We start from the raw sequence: 26,457 nt of genomic DNA on the forward strand, positions 1-26,457 counted from the left end.
GCACAGAGGGAACATATCAATGTGTAAAAATATCTCAAAATATACCAAAAGGAGACTTATCAATGTGTAGCACTATAAGGTCTTTTAAGGATAAACTGTCTAATTAAGAAATGACACTTAAATTATTATTTTTTAAACTTAATAACTAATTACCTGTGTTCTGTAATGTGGACTTTTTAATCTAATTACACAATACTACTTAAATTTGTGAAGAAGGTAAAGAAGAAGGACTGGCTTCTGGAAAGGAGATTCCAAAAAGGGGGCCTATCAATGTGTATCAATAGCAAAAAAGGAGTGCACAGGGGGATCTCTCAATGTGTATCAATATTGGAAAGGAGATTCCAAAAAGGAGCCTCATCAATGGGTATCAATAGCGAAAAGGAGGCACCCAAAGGGGACCTTATCTAATCAATACCGAATGTGTACCAATACCTAAAAGAGGTGCACAGAGGGAACATATCAATGTGTAAAAATATCTCAAAATATACCAAAAGGAGACTTATCAATGTGTAGCACTATAAGGTCTTTTAAGGATAAACTGTCTAATTAAGAAATGACACTTAAATTATTATTTTTTAAACTTAATAACTAATTACCTGTGTTCTGTAATGTGGACTTTTTAATCTAATTACACAATACTACTTAAATTTGTGAAGAAGGTAAAGAAGAAGGACTGGCTTCTACCCTAAAACATCTACCTTGTTTTATATATATGTAACTATATATATTATGTATAACAGATATTATTATTGTCTATATTATATACATTATATAGATATAATATATAATGTATTATTATATATTAAATTAATGGATACTGTTATATATTAAATTAAATCATATCTATATATAAATATAAATAATTTTCATATATTACTATATTCTAAAACCTTAAACTCTATGTTTTCCACCATGTGATATTACACACTTCTATTCAAACTCCACACCCATAATCTTAGTTTTATCATTACATTTTGGAAGCCTTCTCCACGGCCTCAGGTCAAATGCAGTGTTGCTTTGAGGGTCAGTACCTGTCAGCACAGAAAATCTAAAATTCTCAGTAGCTGAGGTTCTGACCTTATATCAGTACCCAAAAGAATGCACAGAGGGGTCCTTGTCAATAGCAGAAATACCTAAAGTGGATCAATGAGTACCAATATCCTGTGCCAGGGCCTGCCCACCCTCCCAGGGAACAATTCCTTCCCACTGTCCCACCTAACCCTGCCCTCTGGCAGTGGGAAGCCCCTCCCTGCCCATGAAAAAAATCTCTTTTTTTAATAAGCTCCCTTTTCCCTTACATGGGAAAATCATTTTCCCATGGGAAAAGCCATGTCTGTATTTCTGCCCTGGCCGCTTTCTCATTTCTTTCTCATTTCATTTCTTTCTCATTTCATTTCTTTCTCATTTCATTTCTTTCTCATTTCATTTCTTGCTCATTTCTTTCTCATTTCCAGGCCTCTCAGCTCCAGCCTGGGCTGCTTTTGCTGTGTTCCCAAGGCTCCAGAACTCGCCCTGGATTGCACACAGCCAGCCCTGTGACATTTCCCCCCAAGGACACGGGATAAATGACAGGATCTGTGTGTTATTAGATGCATATTATAACATTGGCTTTTTGCAAATATTAAAATAGATTTTATACGTGTGGTGTTAAAGTGACTTTGTTATAAAGATGCAGTTTTTATTTCTGCTGTTAATCAAGCTCAGTGAAGTCGCTGATATCAGTGTGCTTGTGTTAAAGTGCCTGCTGGGATGGGATAGCACCCAGTGAACACAGGATGAGGACCCTGCTGTTGATATTGCAATTATCAGCACCCACAGTCTGAGGGCAGTGGGGAGAAAGGCCCAAAACCAGGAGATGATAAGAAAGGACTAAAACCACAACCAAGGAATGTGCGTGCTCTAAGGAGGAGCCAGGCTCAACAGTTCTTGGAAAGTATAAGCCAGTTTGGGAAAAGTTTACTGTGCATGAGGGTCTATGAATATGCAACAGAAATGGGATATGAAGGGTGTTTCCAAAATAGCAGCTTGGCTGAGTGCCAAGATGCACCTGGCCATAATAACCTTTGTTCTGTGGTCCTTGTGCCCTGCTGTCTGTTACTGAACTTTTTGGCTGTTCCCAGCAGAGTGAAGGTGTTTTCACACGCTGTGCTGTGACTCAGGCACCTCACAGGCGCTGTCTGTGTCTGGCAGGTGAGCGGGTGCTGCTGACTGCCACTGCTATTTGTGGCACCCTGGCATTACAGGTGGCAGAGCAGAGCGAGGCCAAGGCACCAGCAGAGACCTCGAGCACCTTCTGGTGTTAAAAACCCAGAGAGGAGAGAAGAACCGCCAGCTTTTAGTTCACTTTTTTATTTTGACCGTAATGCAAACAGGCATAAGTATTCCATAAAATCAGAAGATTGGGACTATACAGAGAGGTGCATGCTTCAGAACAACGTGGATATCTTGCAAACAGAGCCAGAGCCAGTCTGAGAGAGGGGCTGGAGCACGGGGGACGAATGGCAGAGATTTTAGCAGCATCGAGAGCTCGGAGGTAGGGGAAGAACCACGTTTCTGGCTGCTTAAAGCACTGGGAGGATCACACACAGCTCGGGTCACCCCACCCCTGCACAAACCTACCCTGGGATCACACAGAAAGCAGCTACAAAAGGAGATCCCCCTGCCCCACACGCAGCTGGGGATGGGATGCAAAGTGAGAGTGCCAGGCTCAAATCTCGGCATCGTTTCCTCGAGCGGATGAAGGCACAGTGACGTGAGGGTGTGAGGGGAGCAGGGAGCAGCCAGGGCCTGGAGCCCCACCCAGCCCAGCAGGATTTACCCACATCTGAAGGGTTTACAATGGAAAATTTGGGAGTTTCCTGGCCCAAAGCTGCCACCTTCCCCAGCCCACTCCCCGTCCTCACCGCTGCTCTTCAGGAAAAGGCCACTGGAAAATGAAAAACTCCAACCCAACCTTTGAGTCTGACACTGAAGGTGCCTGGGGGAGCCAAGGGGATAAATCCCTGCTCATATTACAAAAATTAATTGGCACTGAATATCAAATTCCCCAGGCAGCTGGCAGAAGTGGTGTTTTTAACTCTGTGCAATCGAAAAAGCGACGAGTCCCGGCTGAAAGTCATCGCGCTCTGCTCATCCGCTGCCTGGGGAATGGTGTGTGCACTCTGCAAAAGCCGCACACTGCTCACAAAGCACACACAGCCCGGGGTTTTTAAAGGCATTTCAAGGCAGCAGAGCATGGGAATTCAACCTTGGGAATTGTGGGGATTTGCCTGTATTGTGGGGTTTTATCAAAGCAGGGATTTTGCACTGAATCTCACTCACAGGCAGATTCTCCAACCCCATCTCCCGTTCCTGAGCATCCTCTGTGCTGCTGAGAAGTGGCTTTTGTTAAGACAGGATTCTATGCCACGGTCACACGGAGAGGAGAACAAAAAGGCAGGCTCAGAAGCAAAGAGCATTAATGTCTCAGTTCATTAAGGCTGTTTTGTTGCCCTTGATAAATTTTAAAAATCTCCACCGGCAGTTATTGTAGGAACCTGGCCGCTATCTCCATTCTTTCTCATTTCATTTCTTTCTCATTTCATTTCTTTCTCATTTCATTTCTTTCTCATTTCATTTCTTGCTCATTTCTTTCTCATTTCCAGGCCTCTCAGCTCCAGCCTGGGCTGCTTTTGCTGTGTTCCCAAGGCTCCAGAACTCGCCCTGGATTGCACACAGCCAGCCCTGTGACATTTCCCCCCAAGGACACGGGATAAATGACAGGATCTGTGTGTTATAGATGCATATTATAACATTGGCTTTTTGCAAATATTAAAATAGATTTTATACGTGTGGTGTTAAAGTGACTTTGTTATAAAGGTACAGTTTTTATTTCTGCTGTTAATCAAGCTCAGTGAAGTTGCTGATATCAGTGTGCTTGTGTTAAAGTGCCTGCTGGGATGGGATAGCACCCAGTGAACACAGGATGAGGACCCTGCTGTTGATATTGCAATTATCAGCACCCACAGTCTGAGGGCAGTGGGGAGAAAGGCCCAAAACCAGGAGATGATAAGAAAGGACTAAAACCACAACCAAGGAATGTGCGTGCTCTAAGGAGGAGCCAGGCTCAACAGTTCTTGGAACATATAAACCAGTTTGGGAAAAGTTTACTGTGCATGAGGGTCTATGAATATGCAACAGAAATGGGATATGAAGGGTGTTTCCAAAATAGCAGCTTGGCTGAGTGCCAAGATGCACCTGGCCATAATAACCTTTGTTCTGTGGTCCTTGTGCCCTGCTGTCTGTTACTGAACTTTTTGGCTGTTCCCAGCAGAGTGAAGGTGTTTTCACACGCTGTGCTGTGACTCAGGCACCTCACAGGCGCTGTCTGTGTCTGGCAGGTGAGCGGGTGCTGCTGACTGCCACTGCTATTTGTGGCACCCTGGCATTACAGGTGGCAGAGCAGAGCGAGGCCAAGGCACCAGCAGAGACCTCGAGCACCTTCTGGTGTTAAAAACCCAGAGAGGAGAGAAGAACCGCCAGCTTTTAGTTCACTTTTTTATTTTGACCGTAATGCAAACAGGCATAAGTATTCCATAAAATCAGAAGATTGGGACTATACAGAGAGGTGCATGCTTCAGAACAACGTGGATATCTTGCAAACAGAGCCAGAGCCAGTCTGAGAGAGGGGCTGGAGCACGGGGGACGAATGGCAGAGATTTTAGCAGCATCGAGAGCTCGGAGGTAGGGGAAGAACCACGTTTCTGGCTGCTTAAAGCACTGGGAGGATCACACACAGCTCGGGTCACCCCACCCCTGCACAAACCTACCCTGGGATCACACAGAAAGCAGCTACAAAAGGAGATCCCCCTGCCCCACACGCAGCTGGGGATGGGATGCAAAGTGAGAGTGCCAGGCTCAAATCTCGGCATCGTTTCCTCGAGCGGATGAAGGCACAGTGACGTGAGGGTGTGAGGGGAGCAGGGAGCAGCCAGGGCCTGGAGCCCCACCCAGCCCAGCAGGATTTACCCACATCTGAAGGGTTTACAATGGAAAATTTGGGAGTTTCCTGGCCCAAAGCTGCCACCTTCCCCAGCCCACTCCCCGTCCTCACCGCTGCTCTTCAGGAAAAGGCCACTGGAAAATGAAAAACTCCAACCCAACCTTTGAGTCTGACACTGAAGGTGCCTGGGGGAGCCAAGGGGATAAATCCCTGCTCATATTACAAAAATTAATTGGCACTGAATATCAAATTCCCCAGGCAGCTGGCAGAAGTGGTGTTTTTAACTCTGTGCAATCGAAAAAGCGACGAGTCCCGGCTGAAAGTCATCGCGCTCTGCTCATCCGCTGCCTGGGGAATGGTGTGTGCACTCTGCAAAAGCCGCACACTGCTCACAAAGCACACACAGCCCGGGGTTTTTAAAGGCATTTCAAGGCAGCAGAGCATGGGAATTCAACCTTGGGAATTGTGGGGATTTGCCTGTATTGTGGGGTTTTATCAAAGCAGGGATTTTGCACTGAATCTCACTCACAGGCAGATTCTCCAACCCCATCTCCCGTTCCTGAGCATCCTCTGTGCTGCTGAGAAGTGGCTTTTGTTAAGACAGGATTCTATGCCACGGTCACACGGAGAGGAGAACAAAAAGGCAGGCTCAGAAGCAAAGAGCATTAATGTCTCAGTTCATTAAGGCTGTTTTGTTGCCCTTGATAAATTTTAAAAATCTCCACCGGCAGTTATTGTAGGAACAAAAAGTTTGATTTTATCCAAATTTGATACACTGGCTGTTTGCTCTCTGTTTGCTTTCCCCACCCCAAAACCAACACATGAAAACAAAGCAGCCAAAAGTAGCTCTGAATTAGCTCCTCTCTTAGACCAACTTTTCCAGTATTTAGCCTTTTAATTTTCCAGGTATTAAGGATGCCCCTGGAAGGAAAATACTTTGCCTGGTGTTTTTCCCTCCCAGATTTCTGCACCAGCCCTGCAGACAGCTGCCCTGCATCCCAGTTCTTGCTTTTCCACAGCTCCAGAACAGCTCTGAAAGCTTTGGATACAAGAGTCTTGCCCAATTCCTCACCACAGCAATGAGGAATAGCTGTAAAACTTCAGCCTACAGGCTCCTGATAAACCAGGAATTCTCAGGGCCAGCCTCACAGGTTTGATTTGCTCACTCTGAGGCGCTTCCTCCCTCATCCCTCCCCAAAATCTGGCCAGGTAGGACGTGGATGAGTGAGGCAGGAGAGCAGCAGCCCTGGCAGTGAGGTGCTGCCACTGCTCAGCTCTGAGCTCACAACCACTTGGGGTTTTATTCCTGTGATTCCAGGGCTCAAATTTCCATCACAGCCAAATATCTGCAGAGGTGGAGGCCGGGAATTGCCAGTCTGCTTCATTTTCCCAGGAGGAAAAAAAAAAAAAAAAAAGGTGGATCTGGGAGGCAATGCTTGGATATGCCACGAGTTTCCCTGGGCCAAACCCAAGCTGATTTTCACCTCTCCTAAATTCTATTTCACCTCTGCAACCAAGTGCTTTAGAGCAGCAGCTTTCTCCCTCTCCCTTGGCTCCCTGCTGAGCACACATGGCCACATGGAAGAAGCTGGAGCTGGGATTTTCCTGGGAAGGGGGAGATTTCCCAGGGATTGCTGGAGCCATGCATTGCAGGCACGTGCAAGCGCAGATTGACACACGCAAAAATATTCTGAAATTGCTGCTGCTGCCGTGCAAGCTGCCAAAATCCCCAGTGCCACTGAAGCCAGCAGGTGTGGAAGGCATTTTGGATCTGGGAGGACTTGGATTCCAGGCTAATTTTATCCAAGTTCAGGATTACAGGTTTTTCAAGAGCACTGGCCAAATTTTGCTCTCCCTGTTACAGCAGAAGGAATTGTTATAACAAACAGGGAGTTACAGCAAAGTTGAATGGTCCTGAAAATGTGTCTCCATCTGTTCTGGGAAGGGACTGTGCTCCCCTCTGGAACTGTCAACACAATTGCAGAGTTATCAGAGCAGTTCTGAAGCTGAGAACGAGTCCCTGGTGACAGCAGGAACAGAATTGAGTTTTGAACATAAAATCATCCTTCCAAAAAATGGTGGGAACCCTCGGGGGGCAGTGGAATGGCTTCAGTGGTCAGAAGTCAGGAGGCAGCAGCTTTGGCTTGGGCTTGGTGCAAGTCCATGAGGCTGCGAGCCCAAACAGGACCTCTCCCCAGTGTGACCAGAGCAGGGTCTCCAGGGCGTGGGGAGTTCCCAGCCCCAGTCTGAACCCACACCGTGACCTCCCCTCATCTCCATCCCCCTGGGAAACACCAGCTCGGGGGGATGGGTTTGCTCCCAGTTATCCCAGGGGAGAAGGAGCCCGAGGCAGGAGCAGTGCCGTGCCCCCTGCCCAGCACAAGGCACTGTGAGTCCCTGTCCCAGCACCTGCACCTCCAGCTGGGCAGGCAGGGCTGCCAAGGGAGGGATCTCCAGGGGGAGCAGCCAGGATGGGGCAGAGGAATCACACACTGACAGGGAAGGAGCAGCCACGGGGGCATTGTCCCCTCTGTGCCCACGTCCTCCCTGCAGGGGGTGGCCCCTGGCCAGGACACAGCTGCAGGACTGCTGGCCCCGCACAGACACCTCAGATCCCTCAGCTCCCCGTGCTCAGGGTGTGCACACAGTCCTGCTCCCCCTGGGGACACACAGGCACTGAGGGGACAGGGACAGCCCGGAGCCAGATCCCATTCTCTGGCCAGGTTGGTTCAGTTCCTCTTGAGCAACAAGCTCAGGCCACGACGTGGAGGTGACAGCCCTGTGAGGCCACTCCTGGTGGCAGATGTCTCATTGTTTTGCTGTTGTCTCATTGTTTTGTTGTTGTCTCATACACTCCTGGTGGCAGATGTCTCATTTTTTGGCCCTTGTCTCATTGTTTTGCTGTTGTCTCATTGTTTTGTTGTTGTCTCATTGTTTTGCCATTGTCTCTCATAAACAGAAGAACAACAAACTCCCAGGCAGCCCTTCCCAGGAGATGAAACCTCGGAAATCACCAACAGCACAGCACTGGATACCCGTGCACTGAGTGGATTTTCCCTGCTGGTGGACACAGCAGGGTGGGAAAACCCAAAACCTTTCCCCCTGGGTTTTCAAATCCATATAATGACTCTCTGTGGACACTTGAAAGAACTCGGAAGTGAAATCTTTGCAAAAACCCCACTTTTTAGTGTCTTGAAAATCAAACCTCCTGTTCAGAGAAGAGTCTCTTTAACATTGAGAGTGAAAAGCAGAAGAGCTGCTCCAAACTGGGGTGGTGGTGGTGGTAGAGATCCTCAGGAGAGCAATTGGGACGCTGGCCAGGCTGGGTCCATCGGGTCCAGCACAGGAGAGGTGGGCAGCAGGCACCCAGAGGGGACAGATTTGTCACCTGAGTGCCCCAGAGGCACAAGCCCTGCGTGTGTGACCCCTGGAGCAGCTCAGGGCCCCGGGCTGGGGCAGACCCACCTCCCTCTGTGCTCATAGCAGAGATTTTGTGGCTTCACCTGCATGTCAGAAAGGCCACAGGGAGACGAGCAGAGGCCAGGCTGGAAGAGCCACATTTCAGGAATAATAAAGCGCATCCACAAGTTTCCTTCCCCTGTTGCTATGGGAGAAAATGGAGCTCAAGGGGAGTGCGAAGCCCCTGCAGGTGGAGGGGATGAAGGGGAGCACTTCAGACGTCTGAGACTGACTCAACAGCAAACAGTGAATCAAAATTCCCAGTGGTGCAGCTTGTGAGGAGCCAGCGGGAGCAGAGGCAGCTCGGAGCCCTGGGCGGCTTTAACCTCATGGACCTTCTGGGCAGGGAGGGGATTTCTGCTCCAGGTCCAGGCAAGGAGCCTTAAAGCAGCATTTCCCCTCCAAGGGCTCGGCAGGGCTCAGGCTCAGGTGTTTGCTGAGCTCTGCCTGCCCAGCCCAGACCCTCTGCAGACCCACGGCAGGAGGGCTGTGCTGCCCTGCTGGCTCCCCTGGGAAGGGAGATGCAGGTGATGAGCTTTGGGATGCACAGAAAGCAAGATAACCCAGCTCAGGCACGGGCTGCAGGTGGGAGATGGTACAGCAGGGCAGGCAGGAGGCAGCACAGGGGGGAAACCTTGCCAGCACCATGGCGGGAGCTGGGAAGAGGACAAAGAGATGTTTCTTTGGCCATTACCACCTCCTCCTCTTCCTCCTCCTTGTCAGGTTGCATCTTCCCTTCTTCTGAAGGAGGACCAGAGCACAATGCAGGAGCCAGAATTTCCCAGAAGAGGATGAGTCTGACTTTCTTTCTGACTTTCTTTCTGATTTCAGCTTAGTTCTGCAGCCACAGGATGGGGGTCAAGGCCAAGCTTGCTGCAAGTTCCCAGCTCTGGAGCCAGGGGGTTTTCTCCCAGACCTCTCCCAAACTCACACATCCCAAGCCAAGGGGCCCAGCTCCCCCATGCCACTGCCCGCCCTGGGATTGGGGTGGGCTGTCCTCTCCTCCGTGCTCTCCAGCTTTCCCCTCCAGGTCACCAAGTGCCGAGGCAGTGCCACACAGCCCAGCCCCGCCAGCCCTGCCAGCTCAGCTCCGGCCACACCGTGGCAGCATTTATTCGTTTTATCCCGTGTTGGATGCTCGGCTGGCACCAGCAGACCTGGATCTCAAATTCTCCCGGTGCCTGGAGCCCTTCTGCTCCTGGATTTTGGGCTGGAGATGCTTCAGGGATTCAGGGGGTCGAAGTTGCAGGTGTCACAGCCCATGGAGACGAGGCAGGAGAGGGCAGGGGATCCTGGCTGAGGGTGGGAATAACAGCACAGCCTGGGACAGTGGGGCTTGTTCCATGGCTGGGAGAGCAGCAGAGCTCCTGCAGCTCTTTCTGTGCTGCCTTTAGCTCAGGGCAGGTGATCTGAGCCCTGTGAAAGCTCCTGGGCAATCCCTGTGCTGTCAGCAGTCCAGGAGCTCGGCTCCATCCAGGATATCCATGCACAGCTGGGCAGAGCAGGGCAGGAGGGGACGATCAGCAGCTGCCACCTCAAGATGCCAACCCTGCATCCCTGCCTCCAGCAAGAGCTGCAGCCATGTCCTGCTGTCCTTGTGGTGGCAGTGAGGGAGGACAAACCTGGGATGGGCTCAGCTGGGCAGAGCCTGGTGCTAAAAACGCTGAGGTTCAGTCCCTGGATGGGCCATTCACTCAGGAGCTGGGCTGGATCCTTGTGGGTCCCTTCAAGTTCAGAATGTTCTGTGATTCTTCAGGGTGCAGCAGGAGGAAGGACACACAAGGTCATGTTTGCTTTCCCTTGCAGACAACTTTTCTCTGTTAGAGGCTTTCTGTTTCTTCCAACCTTTCTGTGGTTGTGTTAAATTGCTTTTGGGGCCAGGTTCTTGCAGCAGGGCTGAGGTGTGAGCGTGTCAGAGCCCAGCACCTTTGCAGCTGATCTCACCTCCCTTCTCACAGGAGCTGTCCTGGCTGAGACAGCTCGTGCCACTGGCAGGTGGCACAGAGGGGCCTGCCTCACCCCCAATATGCCACACACGTCTCTCTTGGCAGGCAGGTGGCTCCACAGTGGCACTTTCTCCTCCCTAAAATGTGGAAAGGGCTGGGTCTGCTGTCCCACAAGTGCTCATGAGATGTGCTAAGAGCTGCTGACTATTGGATTTCCTGGTTCCTCTGTGAGCACATCCTCGCCAAAGACCTGGAGCCTCCATCCCCCTCCAAGTGCTGCCTTTGTTCCTTCTGGCAGCTGAGAGCTGCTTCTGTCCCATCTTCGTGGCTATCCAGGCTCACCTGGGAGAGGGATCAGGGTGTGCAAAGCTCTGGGTGCAGCCAGTGTGGCTGCAGATCAAATACTCCCTGGAAAACCCCCTGCAGAAGTCACTGCCAGGAGCTTTTCCTTGGCCTGCACATCAGCCTGCGTGCTCAGAGCTTGTGGGAGAACTTCCATGCCAGCAAAAGTTGGGAGTGAGCAAAAGGAGAGGCTCAGAGGGAGCAGGAAAAGAGAGCAGTAGAAGAGAGACAAAGCAGGGCCCGTTTAGGAGCAATCGTGACACATAAATCAGATCAAAAACCACACAGCTGTACCCAGGCTGCTTGGGGATGAATAAAATTCAAGGGAATTGCACATCATCTGCCCCCAGCCTCGGTCATATGCCCAGGTTTGTCCAAATCCAGAGAAAAGCCATGGAAACACAAGGATTCAGCCAAGCCCTGAGCTGGGGAAAGAGGGAGCCTGGCAGGAACAACCCCCAGCTCTGGACAAGAAACAAGACCTCGCCATTGCCCAGCCCCTGCCACCTCTGCTCACCCCCAGGAACTCCCAAAAATGATCACAAAGGTGGTGATTTCATGCAGCTGCAAAATGCCCTCACGGGAAGGAGGGGAAATGTGGAATTCTCAAAAGAGCCACTGCAGGTTATAAAGCCATCAAACTCCAGTAGGGAAATCCAGGGAAAGGGAAGGAAGTGAAAAGAAATGGCCACAGGACAAGAGCAAGAGAAGGAGGAAGGAAAGGAAATAAAAGTCATCATCATCATCATCATCAGGACACAACAACAGGACGAGAGACAGAGCGCTTTCCATGGGCAGTTCCCCTGGGAAAGGAGCCACTGTGTCCGTGAAATACAAAACCCAGTGCCCTCCAGCTGGAGGGGGCAGCAGGTGCTGGGACTGGTTTGGCATCCCCTGGGGGCGAAGGGTCCAGTTAGGAGCAGAAAACCCTGCAAGGGAAAGGGGAGAAAGGCTGGCCTTAGAGGGAGCAGTGAGGAGCAGCAGGATCATCCCCACCTGGCCTTTCCGTGTTGTGGGCAGGAGTTTACAGAGCTGGGTGAGGGGGGCAGGAAGGTGACCTTTATCCCTATCCACAGGTGGGAAACTGAGGCACTCTGCTAGAGTCCAAACCCCAGAGTATGTGATTCCTTGGAGAAAAATTCCTGCCAAACCTCAGGGATGTGGGGAAACCCACTGCAGGCACTACACAGGGAAGGGGTTTTACCCCAAGCTACCAAGGGCCAGCACAAGGAGCATGATCCATGCAGCTGCCCAGCCTTTATCCTAAATAATCCTTCTGCTCAGCCAGGGAAAATCCCACCACGGCCAAGCTGAGCAAATGGCAGGACTTGGTAGAGCAGAAACAAACACAGCAAATGTCAAGATTTCCTTTTTTTTTTTTTTTTCCTTTGTTTTTTTTTTTTTTTTTACTTCTATTGTTTTTGCAACAGCAGGGAGAAAAATCTCGGGATCTTTCCTGAAGGGGCATGAAGAGCTGAACACCTGGAGCCAGCCAGGCTTCCCTGCAGCTGGGGAGAGCCACCCCTACCTGTGGGTTTTGCCAGCCTGGAAGCAGGCAGCAGGCAGGACCATTTTCCTTTGGATGGGATTGTCAGGCCTGAGCACATCAGTGCAATAAATTGGGAAGCTGGGGGGATTTATCCTAGAGAGGTGACAGCTATTCCAGAGGCACTGCCAGGCTTCCAGAGCAAAAATCAGTGCCTTCCTCAGCCTCTGCTTCAAGGTGTGCACAAAAGCCAAAGCTTCCTTTCCCATCCTTTCCCATCCTTTCCCACCCTTCCCCATCCCCCAGCCCACGAGGTGGCTGCAGGGGTTAAAACAAACGTGTTGACTCACTCATCGGTGTCTTTTTTGCTCTCCTCAATGAACGCGATGGACTCGGATCTAAGGCGGTTTGTCACCTCGTACGTGCGCAGGGTGACTCCAAAAATATCCTCGTGGTACCGGCTGTCATCCTAGGAGGGAGGGTGGCAGAGGGAAAAATGGGATTTGTGAATGTTTGGGGTCGGCCCCAGCAAAATCCTGCATGGTGGGGAGGCAGCAAAAGCACGGGAAAGGGTTTGGGATCTGTCACGAGAGGACAGAGGGTGGAGTGACCTTCCCAAGGTCACACCCTGGGCACAGTGGGGGTCTTCTGGGCATCAGACCCCTTCAGCTGCTGGAAATCCCTGGCTGGCAGGGGCACAGCAGCCCAAGGGCAGCCTGTGGACAGCCAGAGGCTCTAGGCTCCCTTGGATGGGGCCTGGATGGAGGTGGGGACATGCTTCAGGAGGGGAAATCCCATGGGAATCATGCTGAGTTATCCTCCTGGGAGAAGCAGAGCTGTTCCAGCATCCATCCATGGGTCTGTGTCCCAAACTGAGCTCATTTAGGCTTCAGCTTCACCATCTGTATCTGGCACGGGGCACACAGACAGAGAGATTTGCAGTGGGGACCCACAAAATGCCCTGATAAATCAATTTTTTGATGGATGGTGAACAAGCCTTGCCAGGGGTGCCCAAAAGCGCTGGCACCGGTGCTCAGCCCGCTCCCCCGAGGAGCCAGGTGACCTCCCTGCACGCAGAAACCTTTGGAATGTCCCCTCCTGACCCTCCCCGGGCACAGGGGGCAGGCAGCAGGTGCAGTGCCCGTGGCAGGAGTGGCGGTGGTGGCACGTGCGGGTGGCGGTGGCACGCTGCAGACACGGCTCACCCGCAGCTTGCTGAGGAAGGCTCCTGCCTCCTCTGCTGACAGCTGGCCCTGCTGCCTCACGATGAGCTGCACGGCCTTGAGGACGTCCCCGGCCATGGTGACATCCCCGCAGACGTAGATGTGGCCTCCCTGCTCCTTCAGTGCTTTGAACACGGTCTGGGCCAGCTGCTCCTGTAACACGTCCTGCACGTATTTCTGAGGGATGAGGAGGAGGGAGCTGGGATTAACTCGGGTTTGTCCTGCCCTGCGGGTAGCACTGAGGGGTGACCCCTCTTTGGGGGACACAGCTGTGCCTTGCAGCACCCACAGTGACAAAAAAGAGATGGGGACAGCAGCAAAGCATCCGTCTGCTCTTGTGTGGGCACACCTGCACCATCTCTTCCATTGCCAGGCCTGTCCAGTCCCAGTGGGAATTTGAAGCAGGTATTTGCACTGGCTCTGGGCCACCCCACTGGGTGACATCTTTTTTCCTTTCCTTTCCTTTCCCATTCTCCTTTCCCCTCCTCCTCTTCCCCCTGGATGGCTGCATGAGCAGCCTGGGCACACATTCTGGCTGGCACTGGCATGGGGACACACCCTGGGAACGGTGCCCACAGGGAAGGGAGAATCCTGCACATTTCTGTGCCCCAGGGGTGAGCCACCACTGGCCAGGGAACCAGCCCTGCTGGCTCGCCGTGGGCACGGGGAGCATTCCCGGGCCGTGCCCACCTTTGGTTTGTCCGGTTCCCGGGAATAGGCCGTGTACAGCTCTCTGAAGACACCCTGGCTTTTGGCAAAGAGCGTCTCCTCCTTGTAGATGTGGTCAATCCTGGACTGCCGGCAGCCAAACACCAGCACCATGGGACACGGCTTCAGCCCTGGGGACAGCGTGGGGACAGCACTCAGCCCAGGGACACCAGTTCCCACGAACCACCTCTCATTCCCACGAGCCACCTCCCACTCCCACGAGCCACCTCCCTCCAGACTGCCAGCAGGTCTGCTGGGACACCCCTGGCAGGGTGGGACCCACACCCCGACACCCCGACCCAGGGTTCCCAAAATCTGTGTGAGGTGAGGAAGAGGATGGTCCCACCTTTGTGCTGGATGTCGAAGAGCCGCTGCTGCCAGAAGCTGCGGAAAGGGGCGATGCCGGTGCCGGGGCCGATGAGGATGCAGGGCACCTGGGGGTCCTGGGGCAGGTGGAACCCGGGGGCACTGCACACATCAAAGCTCCAGTTAAACACCAGCAGGGTGTTCCCTCTGCCCACAGCCAGCTGAGACAGCTCCCAGAGAATGAGGGGCAGAAAATGAGGTGAAATCCCAGGATGTGACATTTTGGTGCAGAATTTCTCTCAGAGGGGAACCATTTTCTCACAAACCCAGCCCTGTTTTCTCCCACTGTGACAACAGTCGAGGGCAGAGAGCTCATCCTGTGTGAGGTCTCACCCAGTCTTCCTCACACCTGGTCTTGTGTGGGTTACTCACCCTCGTACAAAGCAGGGCACCACTTCATCTGTCTGGATCCGACTGAGCCACGAGGAGCACACTCCGTGGTGGATTGGTCCCTCTCCATCTGGGAAGGGAGGGAGGGAGGGAGGGAGGTCTGTACATGGCACATCACCCAACAACTCTGTTTTCTGTCCTAAAACCCTCCCTGCTACATCCTGCATGAACACCTCCCTGAAACATTTAATATCTCAGCATCCATTCTCCAGGAACTTGGCAGAGTTTGGCACTTGGATCCCTCTGTGGAGCTACCGAGGACTTAGACCTGGCATAGGTGGACCTTCACACTCCTTAGGGAGCACCTGGCTCTCCTCTGGACCTTTTCGGCAGGAGCAGCATCATGATGCTCTCAAACACAAACCCTCCATGGCAGCTCCACTGTCCCCCCTGCATCCTGCAGAGCGCCAGGGCTATGTCCACCCACACCATGACCATGCTTGGACACATCAGTGTCACTGCTACACAAGTTAGGCTACTGGGAATGTGGATTTTGGGGTGGGCAAACAGAATCCTACATGGAGCTTGGGTTATGGATCTGCCTGTCTCAGGCTGAAAGGTGTAGCTGGGGGTGTGTATTCCATTGCCATCTGTCAGAGGTGGGGCAGTTCTCTGCTGTTCATGGGGCAGTTTTCTTTATCTCTCCCACAGCCAATCCTCCCTCCAGGAGATCTCTGCTGTCCATGGCCACTGAGTGTCCCTGCATGGCTGATCAAATTCCAGCATCCCACTGGGAGATGCTCTGCCCAGGGGAGGAGCCAAGCATTCCTACCTGGATACAATCTGAGCCTGGAACAGCCCAGCAACCTTTGCCCACTGCATTCCCAGAGGAGCAGCTTTCTCCTGCCCTGCATTCCCAGAGGAAGAGCAGGCCCATCTCCAGCAGTCCTGGAGCTCCAGAGGAAAACTCCAGCCTTGTGCAGGATCCCTGATCCAGCAGAACCACAGCTGGCACTGCAGGAGGGCTGAGCCCCCATGGGATGGGACTGTGCCACCACCCTGACCCACAGGGGGTCAGGGCCTCTTCTGACTCTGGCAGTGCTTTTTGTATTACTGCATTCTTATTTTACTTTTATTTTTTTCCCTAATAAAAACTGTTATTTCTATTCACATATCTTTGCCTGAGAGCCCCTCAAACTCAAAATTAAAATAATTCAGAGGGAGGGAGTTTGCATTTTCCATTTCAAGGGCGGCTCCTGCTTTCCTTAGCAGACACCTGTCTTTTAAACCAAGACACTACCCCAGAAGGGTCACCTCTGTGTCACTGCCACTCTCCATGACATGGGACAGCAGTGCTGTGGTCTGGGGGAATCTGCAGCAGGCAGAAAAGCTTTAAAGGAACATCTCCTTGCCAGAGCTGTGGTATGGTTGCCCCTGTGGTGCTTCTTCCCCCAGAGCCCAGCCCTGCGGCGGTACCTCGGGTGCGGTAGGACACCACAGCCACGGTGAGGTGCACCTCTCCTGGGTACATCTCTGGGGACGAGCTGATGGAGTAGTAGCGAGGCTGCAGGAGGGGCAGCTGGGTGAGCAGCAGTGTGGAGGGCATCTGCACCGAGGGGAACTCCTCCAGCACCTCCACGATTGTGGGGTTCTTGGACCACTTCCACTCCTCGTACTCCTGCAAGCCCTGGGAAAGAGGGAGGGAGGAGAGAGCTGCAGGATCCACCTTTTCCAGGTGATATCCCAGGAGGTCCATGGCAAAGCTGGAGTGGCTGGCAGCAAAGGCCCCCTGAGCCCTGCTCAGGGGTGGAGACAGCCTAAGCACAGTGTGGGATGGAAGTGCCCTGGCTGGGCTGTGATTGCCCCCAGGCCCTTGCAGAACCTGGGGCTTGGGCTCTTTACCTTGCTGAGGACCTGCAGACGTTTCTTCTCCTTGTCACTGGTGGCCAGCAGAGCAAACTGCTGCAGCAGCAGCGGGGTGGGAGGGGTGGTGATGTCCAGGTAGTACTTGAAGGCCTGGAAGATGGTGCAGGGTGGGACACGGTTCTCATCTGTCCAGTTACTGATGACACCTGCCAGGAGGGAATCCAGCACAAGCCTGGGATCAGCTGAGCAGCAGGGCCAAGGTGTTTTATGTGCTTTTTCGAGCTAGGTCTTCTCATAAGCTTTTGGAGGTCTATAAAACACTTAAGATAGTTCAGCTACTTTTGGACGCACAAAATTAGCAGGATGGCTTCTGTTGCACTGTTGGAAACAAAAAGGTTTAATAAAAGGCAAAACAACAAACAGAAAAAACGGATGTAGTTGCACGAGGTTCTTGCTCTTGGTAAAACACCTCATAAAAGCGATTAGTTTCTTGGTTCACTTCTTTTTCTAGTAAATTGTTTAGGTGGGACTTATTGGCTTCTGTCCAATTGGCTACCCTTAAGTTTGAGGTGAAGTCTCTTAGGCCTATGAGGTGCCTTTTTATCGGATCCAGGACAGAAACTTCTGAGCTTATTTCCTTTTTAGGGGGACAAAGGATAGTTTTGCCACTCCATCAACAGGAGGCACATTTCTACACCAAGGTGGGCAAATCCTGGTTTTCATCCCACTCTGAGACAGTGGATTAAGGTTTTCCATCTCCAGTTACACCATGCATGGCAGTAGGGAATCAGGAAATCCCTGAAATCCAGTGTTGGGATGGCCCCTCCACATCCCTTGCTTCTTCTTCCCAGTCCTAGACATTGCCCTTTCTAAGGGAATATAAACATCTCTAGCTTTTCTATGGAAAATCTCCCCCAGGGCCCTGCCCACCCTTCAAACCTTGCCCTCCACCCCAAGTGCAGACAAGCAATGGCTCTGGGCAGAGCAGGGATGAAGGAGGCACTCCCAATCCAGACAGACACAGCAGGGAGATGAAAATAATTTTCCTGGGGCCACCCACCTCCCTGAGGAACTACAAGAACTTCAGGGAAAGGAGGAGAGAGGCCACCTGTGCTCCCTGGTTACCTAGAGCTGTGCTCCTCTCCTCCAGCAGCTCCACCTTCACCAGCTGGTTGGTCGGAGGGGCATCCTCCAGCCTGTCGATGAGGGCATTGACCAAGTCCTCGTGGTTGCCCGGGAAGACGCCCAGGTGGTCCCCGGGCTGGTACTGCAGCTCCTGGTGCCCGTTGGTGTGCAGGCGTAGGAAAATCGTCAGGCGGCTGCAGGGGAAGAAGGAGAGCAGGAGAAAGTGGTTTGGGGAATCCTTTCCCAAAATTGCTGACTTTGGGATGATCTTTGGGAAAGCTCCCAAAGATCCTTCAGGGAGTGGCTGAGCCCTGGTCTCAGGAGCTGTTGGTGAACTGGGCAGGGGTGGTGGCACGTCCAGGCTGTGGTGGCTGTGTCACCAAGGTCACAGCAGGGAGAAGGGACATGGCAGCATGTCCTGACTCACCCTCAGGGACTTTTTAAAAGGGAAAAAGCAACTGAACCTCTTGCTCAGCAATTTTATCCTTTCTTTGCTGCCCCTCCAGCCAGCTCCCCATGCCGTGGGCTGAGGGAGGGACCTGCAGGAATTCCACTGTGCTTGGAGGCCAGGAACACCCTCCACTGCCTTCCAGGCTGACTCATGGCCTGCACAAAGGTGGATTCCATGGACATCCAGAGCTCAAGGGCTGTTTGTAGCACTGTTCTGGGTGCCCCAGGTGTGTGTTCAGCTACTGGGACAGCAGCATCTCCTACCTGGACTTGGGGCTCTGCAGGTTCTGGCGTGTGAGGAGTCGGGCTGCATAGACACGTTTTTTGTGGATGCTGTACAGTCCTGAGGAGGAAAAGAGTCAGGGAAAGGATTTAGCAGAGCATGGCCAAGGCTTCTGTAGGATCATTGTGGGTTCAGCCCCTCAGACCAGAGCTGACCACAGGGGTTTGACCTCCCTCCTGCGAGCCCAAGGGACAGAAATCCCAGGGGTGACCCACATTTGTTAGTGACAGCACTTTTTGTTAGTGACAGCAGAGGACTCCAAAACCACCCAGGGCAGTTCCCTCACACTCCCACAGCTCCCGTCGCTGCCAGTGCCACCGGGCTGGCAGGAGAGCGCCTGGGTTTGGGCAGAGCTGTGGCGGTGCTGCAGGAGCTGCAGGAGCCCTGCTGAGGGGCCAGGTGTCCACGGGCTGGACCTGCCTTTGCTCCACAATGCTCCACAGAGCAGCATTGGACAAAATAAAGCTGGAAAGATCCCAATTTTCCAGCTCCTCTCTTCAAAAAACGGGGTCAGGAGGAGGGAGAGCAGATCATGTCCAAACATCTCTGTTACAGACACAGACAGGACCGGCCAGAGAAGCCTGGGCCTGTTCCTTGGGCATTGGATGAGGAAAGGCTGGGCTGAAACACTGGGAATTTAACAGAGACAAAAAAAACAGGGTCTGGGCCCTTCGCCCCTGTGCCTTGTCCGTGTGCCCCAGAGGCAGAGCCCTCCAGGCCTGTACCTTGTGTGAGCTCCGGGGCCTCAGCCACGTAGGTCAGGCGGAACTTGCTCCTCTTCCAGCTGCGGTCGTTGCTGATCAGGGAGTTGTTGGCCTTCTCGATGTTGACGTCGTCCCCCACGCAGAACACGTCACACGCTGCCTGCAGCACACACCAGGCCCTCAGGCACCTCCCGAGCCCAGCTGACCCCCTCAGAGCAACCCATGCCACTGCCATATTTTCTGGAAAAATCCCTTGCCCAGGATTTCTCTCCTGGGAAGCTGAGAAGCCTCAGAGAAAAATGAAAACAATAATTATCTGATTTACTTCTCCTGTGTTTTGCTGCTTTGGAATGTGGTTTGGACATTGTTTATCCAACAGGTGATTGTTTCATTGGTTGCATGTGAATTGTTTTTACTTATTGGCCAATTACAGCCAGCTGTGTTGGACTCTCTGAGGAGAGAATCAGTTTGTCATTAGTATCTTTATAGCTTTCTGTCTATATCCTTTCTCTATTCTTTAGTATAGTTTAGTACGGTTTTAGTATAGCATTATAAATATAACATAATATAATATAATATAATATAATAATAAATTAGCCTTCTAAGAACATGGAGTCAGATTCATTATTTTCCTCGCCTTCGTTGGGGGACCCCGAAAATACCACAAACCCATACGGAGAAGGACCCCAGCAGGGTGGGGCTGTACCAGTGGCCACAGGCATGGCTTGTGGGGCTCTCCTTCCCAGATATCTGGGATGATGCAGGAATTCAACATGTTGCTGACCTTTGGGTGCTCAGCACAAACCACAGCATCAGCTCCATCCTCTTTACTGTGGGCTGGAGCAGTGCTGGAGTGTCCCAGTTACACCATGCATGGCAGTAGGGAATCAGGAAATCCCTGAAATCCGGTGTTGGGATGGCCCCTCCACATCCCTTACTTCTTCCCAGTCCTAGACATTGCCCTTTCTAAGGGAATATAAACACCTTTAGTTTTATCATGGAAAATCTTCCCCAGGGCCCTGCCCACCCTTCAAACCTTGCCCTACACCCCAAGTGCAGACAAGCAATGGCTCTGGGCAGAGCAGGGATGAAGGAGGCACTCCCAATCCAGACAGACACAACAGGGAGATCCAGCTCCAACCTCTGTCCTTCTCCCCCTGCTCCTCCCTGCAGCCCCAGGTTACCTTGAAGACCTTCTTGGCCCAGGTCCTGAAGGATTCCTCCTGGCCACAGAGCTCATCCCCTTCTCCCATGCGGAGGATCCTCTCTCCCCCCAGCTCCTCCAGGAGCGTGTCCACGGCGCGGGCAAAGGCGCAGAAGTGGGGGTAAGCCCTGGAGCCCAGCCCAAACACGGAGAACCTGTGCAAAGATGGCTCAGCTGTGGCTGCTCAGCTGGGAGGGACCCTGAGGGGGAAGGTAACCCCACCAGAAGATACCAGAGTTTACTAATGTGGTCCCTAAATCATAGGGCTCACAACTCTCTCACACACATGAGGTGATGAACAGTTTGCAACCCCAGGGTGCAGTGGGGTGACTCACCACAATGCAGCTGTTATCACTTACTATATGAACAATTTATTCTTAGAATTCAGTTGATGCGTGGCTTTGGTGAAAATTTGCAGTTTGTGCTGCACTGGAGACCACATGTCTGGGTAGCAAGTCAGCTAATGATAGGTCAAGTTCAAAAGCTTCATCCAGATACAGCTATTAAGTTTTAAAAATCACAGCTATTGATCTGAATTATTTCAGTTCAGAGCCAGGTCTCATAGAAACATTACAGGAGCAAGGAGCTCTTAAGTTTGCCAGAGCACAGCTGGCCCCTCCTGTCCCAGCACCAGCCACAGCAGCCAGGAGGGGTCTGCACATCATCAAAACCCCTCAGGGTCAGGTGGGGTCTGTGCCCTGTCCCTTTACCTGACGTTTGCCAGGGGCCCCGTGCTCTCGAAGTTGTCCCTGGAGTCAGGGCCATCGCTGGAGGATTTCCGTGCGTCCGAGTAGGAGGAGACGCTGTTGAAGCGCACCTTGTAGCTCCTGTGAACAGCAATACCACCCAGGGTCACACTGGGGACACCTGTGTGCCTCTCACCTGGCTTTGGGCTCACAGTGGGGCACCAAAGCAGAGCTCAGGGCTCACAATTCCACGAGCAGGCAGCGTGGGAAGAGCAGAGGAATGTGCTGCCTCCGTGGGTAAAGTCATAGCAACCCCTCTGCAGCCCCCAGCTGGAGCAGGAATGCTGACCCTGAACCCAGGTCCTTGTCACTCCCACTGTGCTGGCCACCACATTGACGCAGAGCTGCCAGGACCTTTGGCTTTCCCTGCCCTTCCCTGGCAGCACACAAGGTCGGGTGTGTGTCTGAAGAGATATTCTGAGGTTGTTTCATTCATAGGAAGTGGGAAATTTAAAAAAAAAACACAGAGTGAGAGAAGAAGGGGTGAGGAGGGGGAAGGGGAGCAGAGAGAAAAAAATAAAATCTGACAACAGCAGAAGTATTTCTGAATTGAGCCATCTCCCAAAATTGCTCCTCACAAGAGTTTCTAAATTTACAGGCAGAGCAGTGAGCAGTGCTGCGAGCATGAGTCACGGCACAGCTCCTGCAGCCGGCACGGCACGGCACGGCACAGCACGGCACGGCACGGCACGGGAGAGCATGGCCCCGAGCCAGTGACAGCCGGGTCACGGGGCCCCAGTGCCACCTCTGCCCCTCAGCCCCCTCCCTCTCCCCAGCCTCCATGCTTTTCTGCTCCTGCACTGTGCTGGCCCTGGCCACGGCCTCCCCGGGTTATCCCGGCTTAGGTGGCCTCCCTCCCCGGCCTCCGAGACGCCCCAAGCTCATCCTGCAGTGTGAGGGATTTTCTGCAATCCAGGCTCTGTTCAGGGCAACAGAACCCTCTGGATTAGATGGACACAAAGCCCAAATTGCCCAGGTGGGTGCTGGGCCCAAGGTTGAGACAGCAGCTGGAATGAGAAGTGTGGGATGGATGGGCTGCACTTCAACAGCAGACTTGGAAGAGGAATGGCTGAGGAATGCTTTGGGAAACCCTTGGGAAACCCTTGCTGAGGAGCCAAGTACCAAGCTCAGCACAGCCTCAGGGTAGTGGGCAGAGAGCCCTGACAGGCTCCTGTGACACTGTCACACTGAGAGGCCACCCTGCCATGAGGGGTCTCAGCATTCCCTGGGGGAGCTGGGGCTCCATGGGCTGCATGGACAGGAGCTGCTCTCTCCAGGTGTCTTTAATCAGGCTGACACTGTCCCTCTCCCCCCACAGCCTCCTCCAGGTCTCCTTTTCTCATTGCAAAAGGTTTTTTGTGTGCTTGATGTTAGCAAGTCCTGGATATTGTTTGGGGCAATCCCAAAAAGAGAAGCTGTGGATCCCTGGAAGTGTCCAAGGCCCGGCTGGAGGGGGCTTGGAGCAGCCTGGGGCAGTGCAGGGTGTCCCTGCCTGGCTCTTAGAAACTCCTACCAGCCCTTAAATCACACTTGGAGGTGTCTGGGACAGCAAGCACCCAGCTCAGGGGCTTATAACCTCCTGAGATCTGCCTGACCAGCCATGGGCAGCACGTCTGCAGCCAAGCAGAAGATCCTCGGCGTGAGAACCACGTGTGGAATACCCCTTCTCCATGCCCACCCCTCCAGGGCAGTTCTGTCACGGTCCCCACTGGGGCACGAGGCCATGAGGAGCCTGGTGGGTTTTCAGCTGGGCAGCCTTGCAGGGATCCCTCAGCTGCCCTGGCTGCTCTGGAGAGCCACAGACTGGTCCCTGTGTGTTTGTCACCACCCCGGTGACACTGCCCTGAGTCAGGGCGCTGGAACTGCCCTGGATCCCTCCTGAATTAAGGAGCAGCCCTGTGCCAGTTGTCAGCTCAGGAGACAATCCAGGGCACAGCAGTGACCCAGTTCAGGGAAATATTTTATTCTTCACAGCTAAAATAAGAGGAGACCCCAAATGATCATTGTCACTGCCCTCCCTTCCTTCCCCCCCTGGGTTCTGCACAAAGCTCATCCTCCCCTGAAGGGGGATTTTCTACAATCCCAGATTCTGTCTCCAAGGTAATGGTTACAAACATCACAGGATTATCACAGCTCTAATTTTCCCTAGAAATCTTTTCACACCATGCATGGAGCTAAATCTGGTTCTCCAGCCCTCCCCCACCTACATCTGCAAGGCTGGGAACTCCCTCCTACCTCCAACTCTTACTATTTTGGTGCCTCCTGGACAGGCCCTGACGCTCAGAATCTATGATTTTGGGGAAATTCCTATTTTAATTTGTTTTTTTCACAGATTCCTGCCTCTTCAAGATGAAGAGAGAAGCTTTAAAGTGTCACCCCAGGGAATTACAAGCTGGGATCCACAGGCACCCCTGAATCTGTGCTTTTGTCCTCACTGGGAGCTCCAGTCTCTCCATTCCCTGGGTCTCCAGGCAGGTCCCATTCCTGGATATTTGCAAATGTGAGACCTGCCCGAGGATTTCCCACTCCCCTGTGAGAGGAGGAAGGCAGGGAACCTGTCCTGCATGCTGGGGTTTGGACTGGGAGGGGAAAGGGTTGGAGTGGGAGGGGAATGGGTTGGAGTGCTCTTACTTCCTCTCCTCCAGGTTGGAGTTGGGATTCTTCATCTCCATTAATGCACAGCCAAATTTCTACAGAGAAAGAACAAAAAAGGCCATGAGTTTTGCCAGGTTTTGCAGGAAACCAAGCCCTGAGCACAGCCTGGGCCGTGGCTCTGCTCCCTGCTCGCTGTTCCCAGCTGTCCGGGTCACAGCCCCCCAGCCAGGGGACTGTCACCTTTTGTGTGACACTGCTGGTGGTCACACAGGACAAACTGAACCACGGATCAGTGGCTGTGTCATGGCAGGGAACCAGGAGATGTCCCTGCTCAGAGCAGGCTGCAGGCAGCTATAGCACTTGGACTTGTTTTGGGTCCTTCCAGCTCAGTCTGAGCCAAACAAGGACGTTCCTGGCTCTGTGCCCTGCTGTCCCCTGCTGTCCCCTGCTGTCCCCTGCTGTCCCCTGCTGTCCTACCTCTCCGTTCTCAGGGGGGTCCCCGTTGCCGAAGGTGCTGGTGACCACCAGGACCATGGTCTCGTGCTCCAGGTGCACCACGTCGTACTCATCCATAGACATCACCTGGGGGCACAGAGGGGTCACAGAGAGCTGGGAGCCTCCTGGGCTGGCTGGGGCTGGGGACAGCACATCCCTGCGACACCTCTGCATGGGGAGGGTGGGAACAGGAGCCTGGAGGGACAGGGGCAGCCACCCCAGGGGCCACAGCTGCAATCACTGCAGGAAATCAGGGATTTTTCTCCACCCCAGACCCACAGGGGCACACCCTGAAGGCCCTTGGCAGCTGTTTTCACACCATGATTTCACACCCATCGTGTGTCAGGAGCTGGTGCAATACCTTGGCATCAAAGGCGTGTTTGAAGATCTCACAGAGGGTTTTTGCATAGACCTGGGACTTCCCCGTTTCCGTGGCATACAGGATGGTGGCCTTGACCCTCTTGGCCATGGCTTGGCCCATCAGCTTGGCTGAGAACTTCACAGCCCTGGGAAGCAGGAATAAATCCCAGTCAGAGCTTGGTCCTGACCCGTGCCTCTAGACCTTTTTATTTCTTATTAAATGAACAGCCTTACAAAGCTGTAGCATCAATTTTTGGTTGTCACATGGCAAACAGGGAAGCCTTGGAAGAGCTCAACTTGTCAAAGAGGAAAAGGAGATGGGGGAGCTTGAACAGAGCTCAAATACCTGGATGGGGTGAAGGAGGAAAATGCTAAACCAGGATGGGGGTGGTATTTCTGCAAGGGCACAGAAGCAGGAGAATAATCAGGGGCAGAAAAAATAAAAAAGGGAAGGGAAGGGAAGGGAAGGCTGGAACCAACCATAGCTGCAGCTACAGGAGGAACAGCAGCTCCTCCATCCCTTAAATCCTACCCAGCCTTGCTCCACAGAGGAGCACACAGCTCCACACCGAGGTCACACCCAGCTGTCCCAGTGCCTTGGTTTGCACTCTGGTGACACCCAGACCTCCCCTGGGAGGAGCAGGCTGGGGGGTGGCACATTTATCCCAGCCCTGTGCCTCAGCCGTGCCTGGGGGCTTTTCCTCCAGGTTTCCCCACTGGCTCAGGACATACAGAGGGGCCCTGGGGGTCCCCAGCCTCTCTCCAATCCTGGCTCAGGTGATGCAGCACCAGGAATGCTGATTCCTTGTCTGTGGCATCACTGGGGGCAGGGGTTGTGGATTTGTCATTTTAGGGACATTCATAATCACATCAACACTGTTCTTCCTACATGCCGAACATTTTTTCCTAAGTGGACCACCAAGCCTTTAAATGGGGCCACCAGAAGGGCAGAAATCCATCAGGTCTGGATCTAGGCTGCTGTTGCAACAGGGAAAGGTGATTTTTTGGGAGGTTGAGGGAGCCCAAAGCATCTCTGTGACCTCTGCAGGAGGAAGGGCTGCCTGATTCTCTTTGACAGCCCTTGCCCCAGGTTTTTGAGTTCAGCAGGGCTCCTGCATCCCCTTCAGAGGAGCTGTGGGGAACAGAGGCTGCAGCTGGAGTGGTCACACTGGGCAGGGGGAGTCCAGCTTCCCCCTGCCCCTCCTGCCCAGAAATACTCTGGTTTTGGGGAATCATTTAGGGAGGACAAAAAGAGGAAAGAAGAGGTAGAAACTCCTCCAGGCTGGTTTATCCTGCCTGCCCCTGGCAGCTCCTCTCCACGGCAAGGTCAGCCTCAGGAACGTTTCTGTTTGCTCCTGCATCACCACCCTCAGGGAAGTTCTGCCCCTTTGTCATCCCGTGGTGGCAGTGTCCCCTGTCCCCAGGGCAGGGAAGGGGCAGGGACTGCAGATCTGAAGGCTCAGATTTGGCCAGATTTTTGAATTTGAGCAGGCACCAAATCATGCTCAAGGCTCTGGGCTCAGGCTGCCTCTTCTACAGCTGATAAGCTCAGATCCAGACAGGATTAATGGCGAATTACAAAAACAATTCCTTTCCCTACACCAGGAACAATGGAGATTTTGTTTTAAATGACCTGCCACGCTCACATTTTTATAAAACCATCCCTCAATGGGGCAGAGGGGAGCAATAAAAGCATTTTTTCTCCAAACTCCATGAATCCTCCTGCTCTTCCCCCAGCCCCAGTGTCAGCTGCAGGAGCACATTCCTCAGCTGCTGCTCCTGTTTATG

General features: G+C 52.8%; 1 protein-coding gene across 4 annotated transcripts in view; it reads right to left on the reverse strand.

Annotated features, from left to right (window-relative positions):
- Positions 1-7,873: 7,873 nt before the first annotated feature.
- NOS1 (nitric oxide synthase 1) overlaps positions 7,874-26,457 on the reverse strand; it is a 76,738-nt gene continuing 58,154 nt past the window's right edge. For all 4 annotated transcript variants that reach the window (XM_041420471.1, XM_041420473.1, XM_041420470.1 and 1 more), the window contains 16 exons: positions 24,671-24,815; positions 24,292-24,396; positions 23,851-23,909; positions 21,184-21,300; positions 20,454-20,628; positions 19,291-19,429; positions 18,547-18,625; positions 17,833-18,026; positions 16,744-16,913; positions 16,318-16,528; positions 14,884-14,971; positions 14,492-14,613; positions 14,128-14,276; positions 13,420-13,614; positions 12,565-12,683; positions 7,874-11,657 (listed from right to left, as the gene is read on the reverse strand). In XM_041420471.1, coding sequence (XP_041276405.1) covers positions 11,642-11,657; positions 12,565-12,683; positions 13,420-13,614; positions 14,128-14,276; positions 14,492-14,613; positions 14,884-14,971; positions 16,318-16,528; positions 16,744-16,913; positions 17,833-18,026; positions 18,547-18,625; positions 19,291-19,429; positions 20,454-20,628; positions 21,184-21,300; positions 23,851-23,909; positions 24,292-24,396; positions 24,671-24,815 — 2,083 coding nt within the window. In that variant the 3' untranslated portion in view covers positions 7,874-11,641. The remainder of the gene's footprint in view (positions 11,658-12,564; positions 12,684-13,419; positions 13,615-14,127; positions 14,277-14,491; positions 14,614-14,883; positions 14,972-16,317; positions 16,529-16,743; positions 16,914-17,832; positions 18,027-18,546; positions 18,626-19,290; positions 19,430-20,453; positions 20,629-21,183; positions 21,301-23,850; positions 23,910-24,291; positions 24,397-24,670; positions 24,816-26,457) is intronic.

The sequence above is a fragment of the Onychostruthus taczanowskii genome, unplaced genomic scaffold, assembly GCF_017590055.1.
Source record: "Onychostruthus taczanowskii isolate IOZ18803 unplaced genomic scaffold, ASM1759005v1 scaffold64, whole genome shotgun sequence".
In the NCBI taxonomy this organism is placed as follows: Eukaryota; Metazoa; Chordata; class Aves; order Passeriformes; family Passeridae; genus Onychostruthus; species Onychostruthus taczanowskii.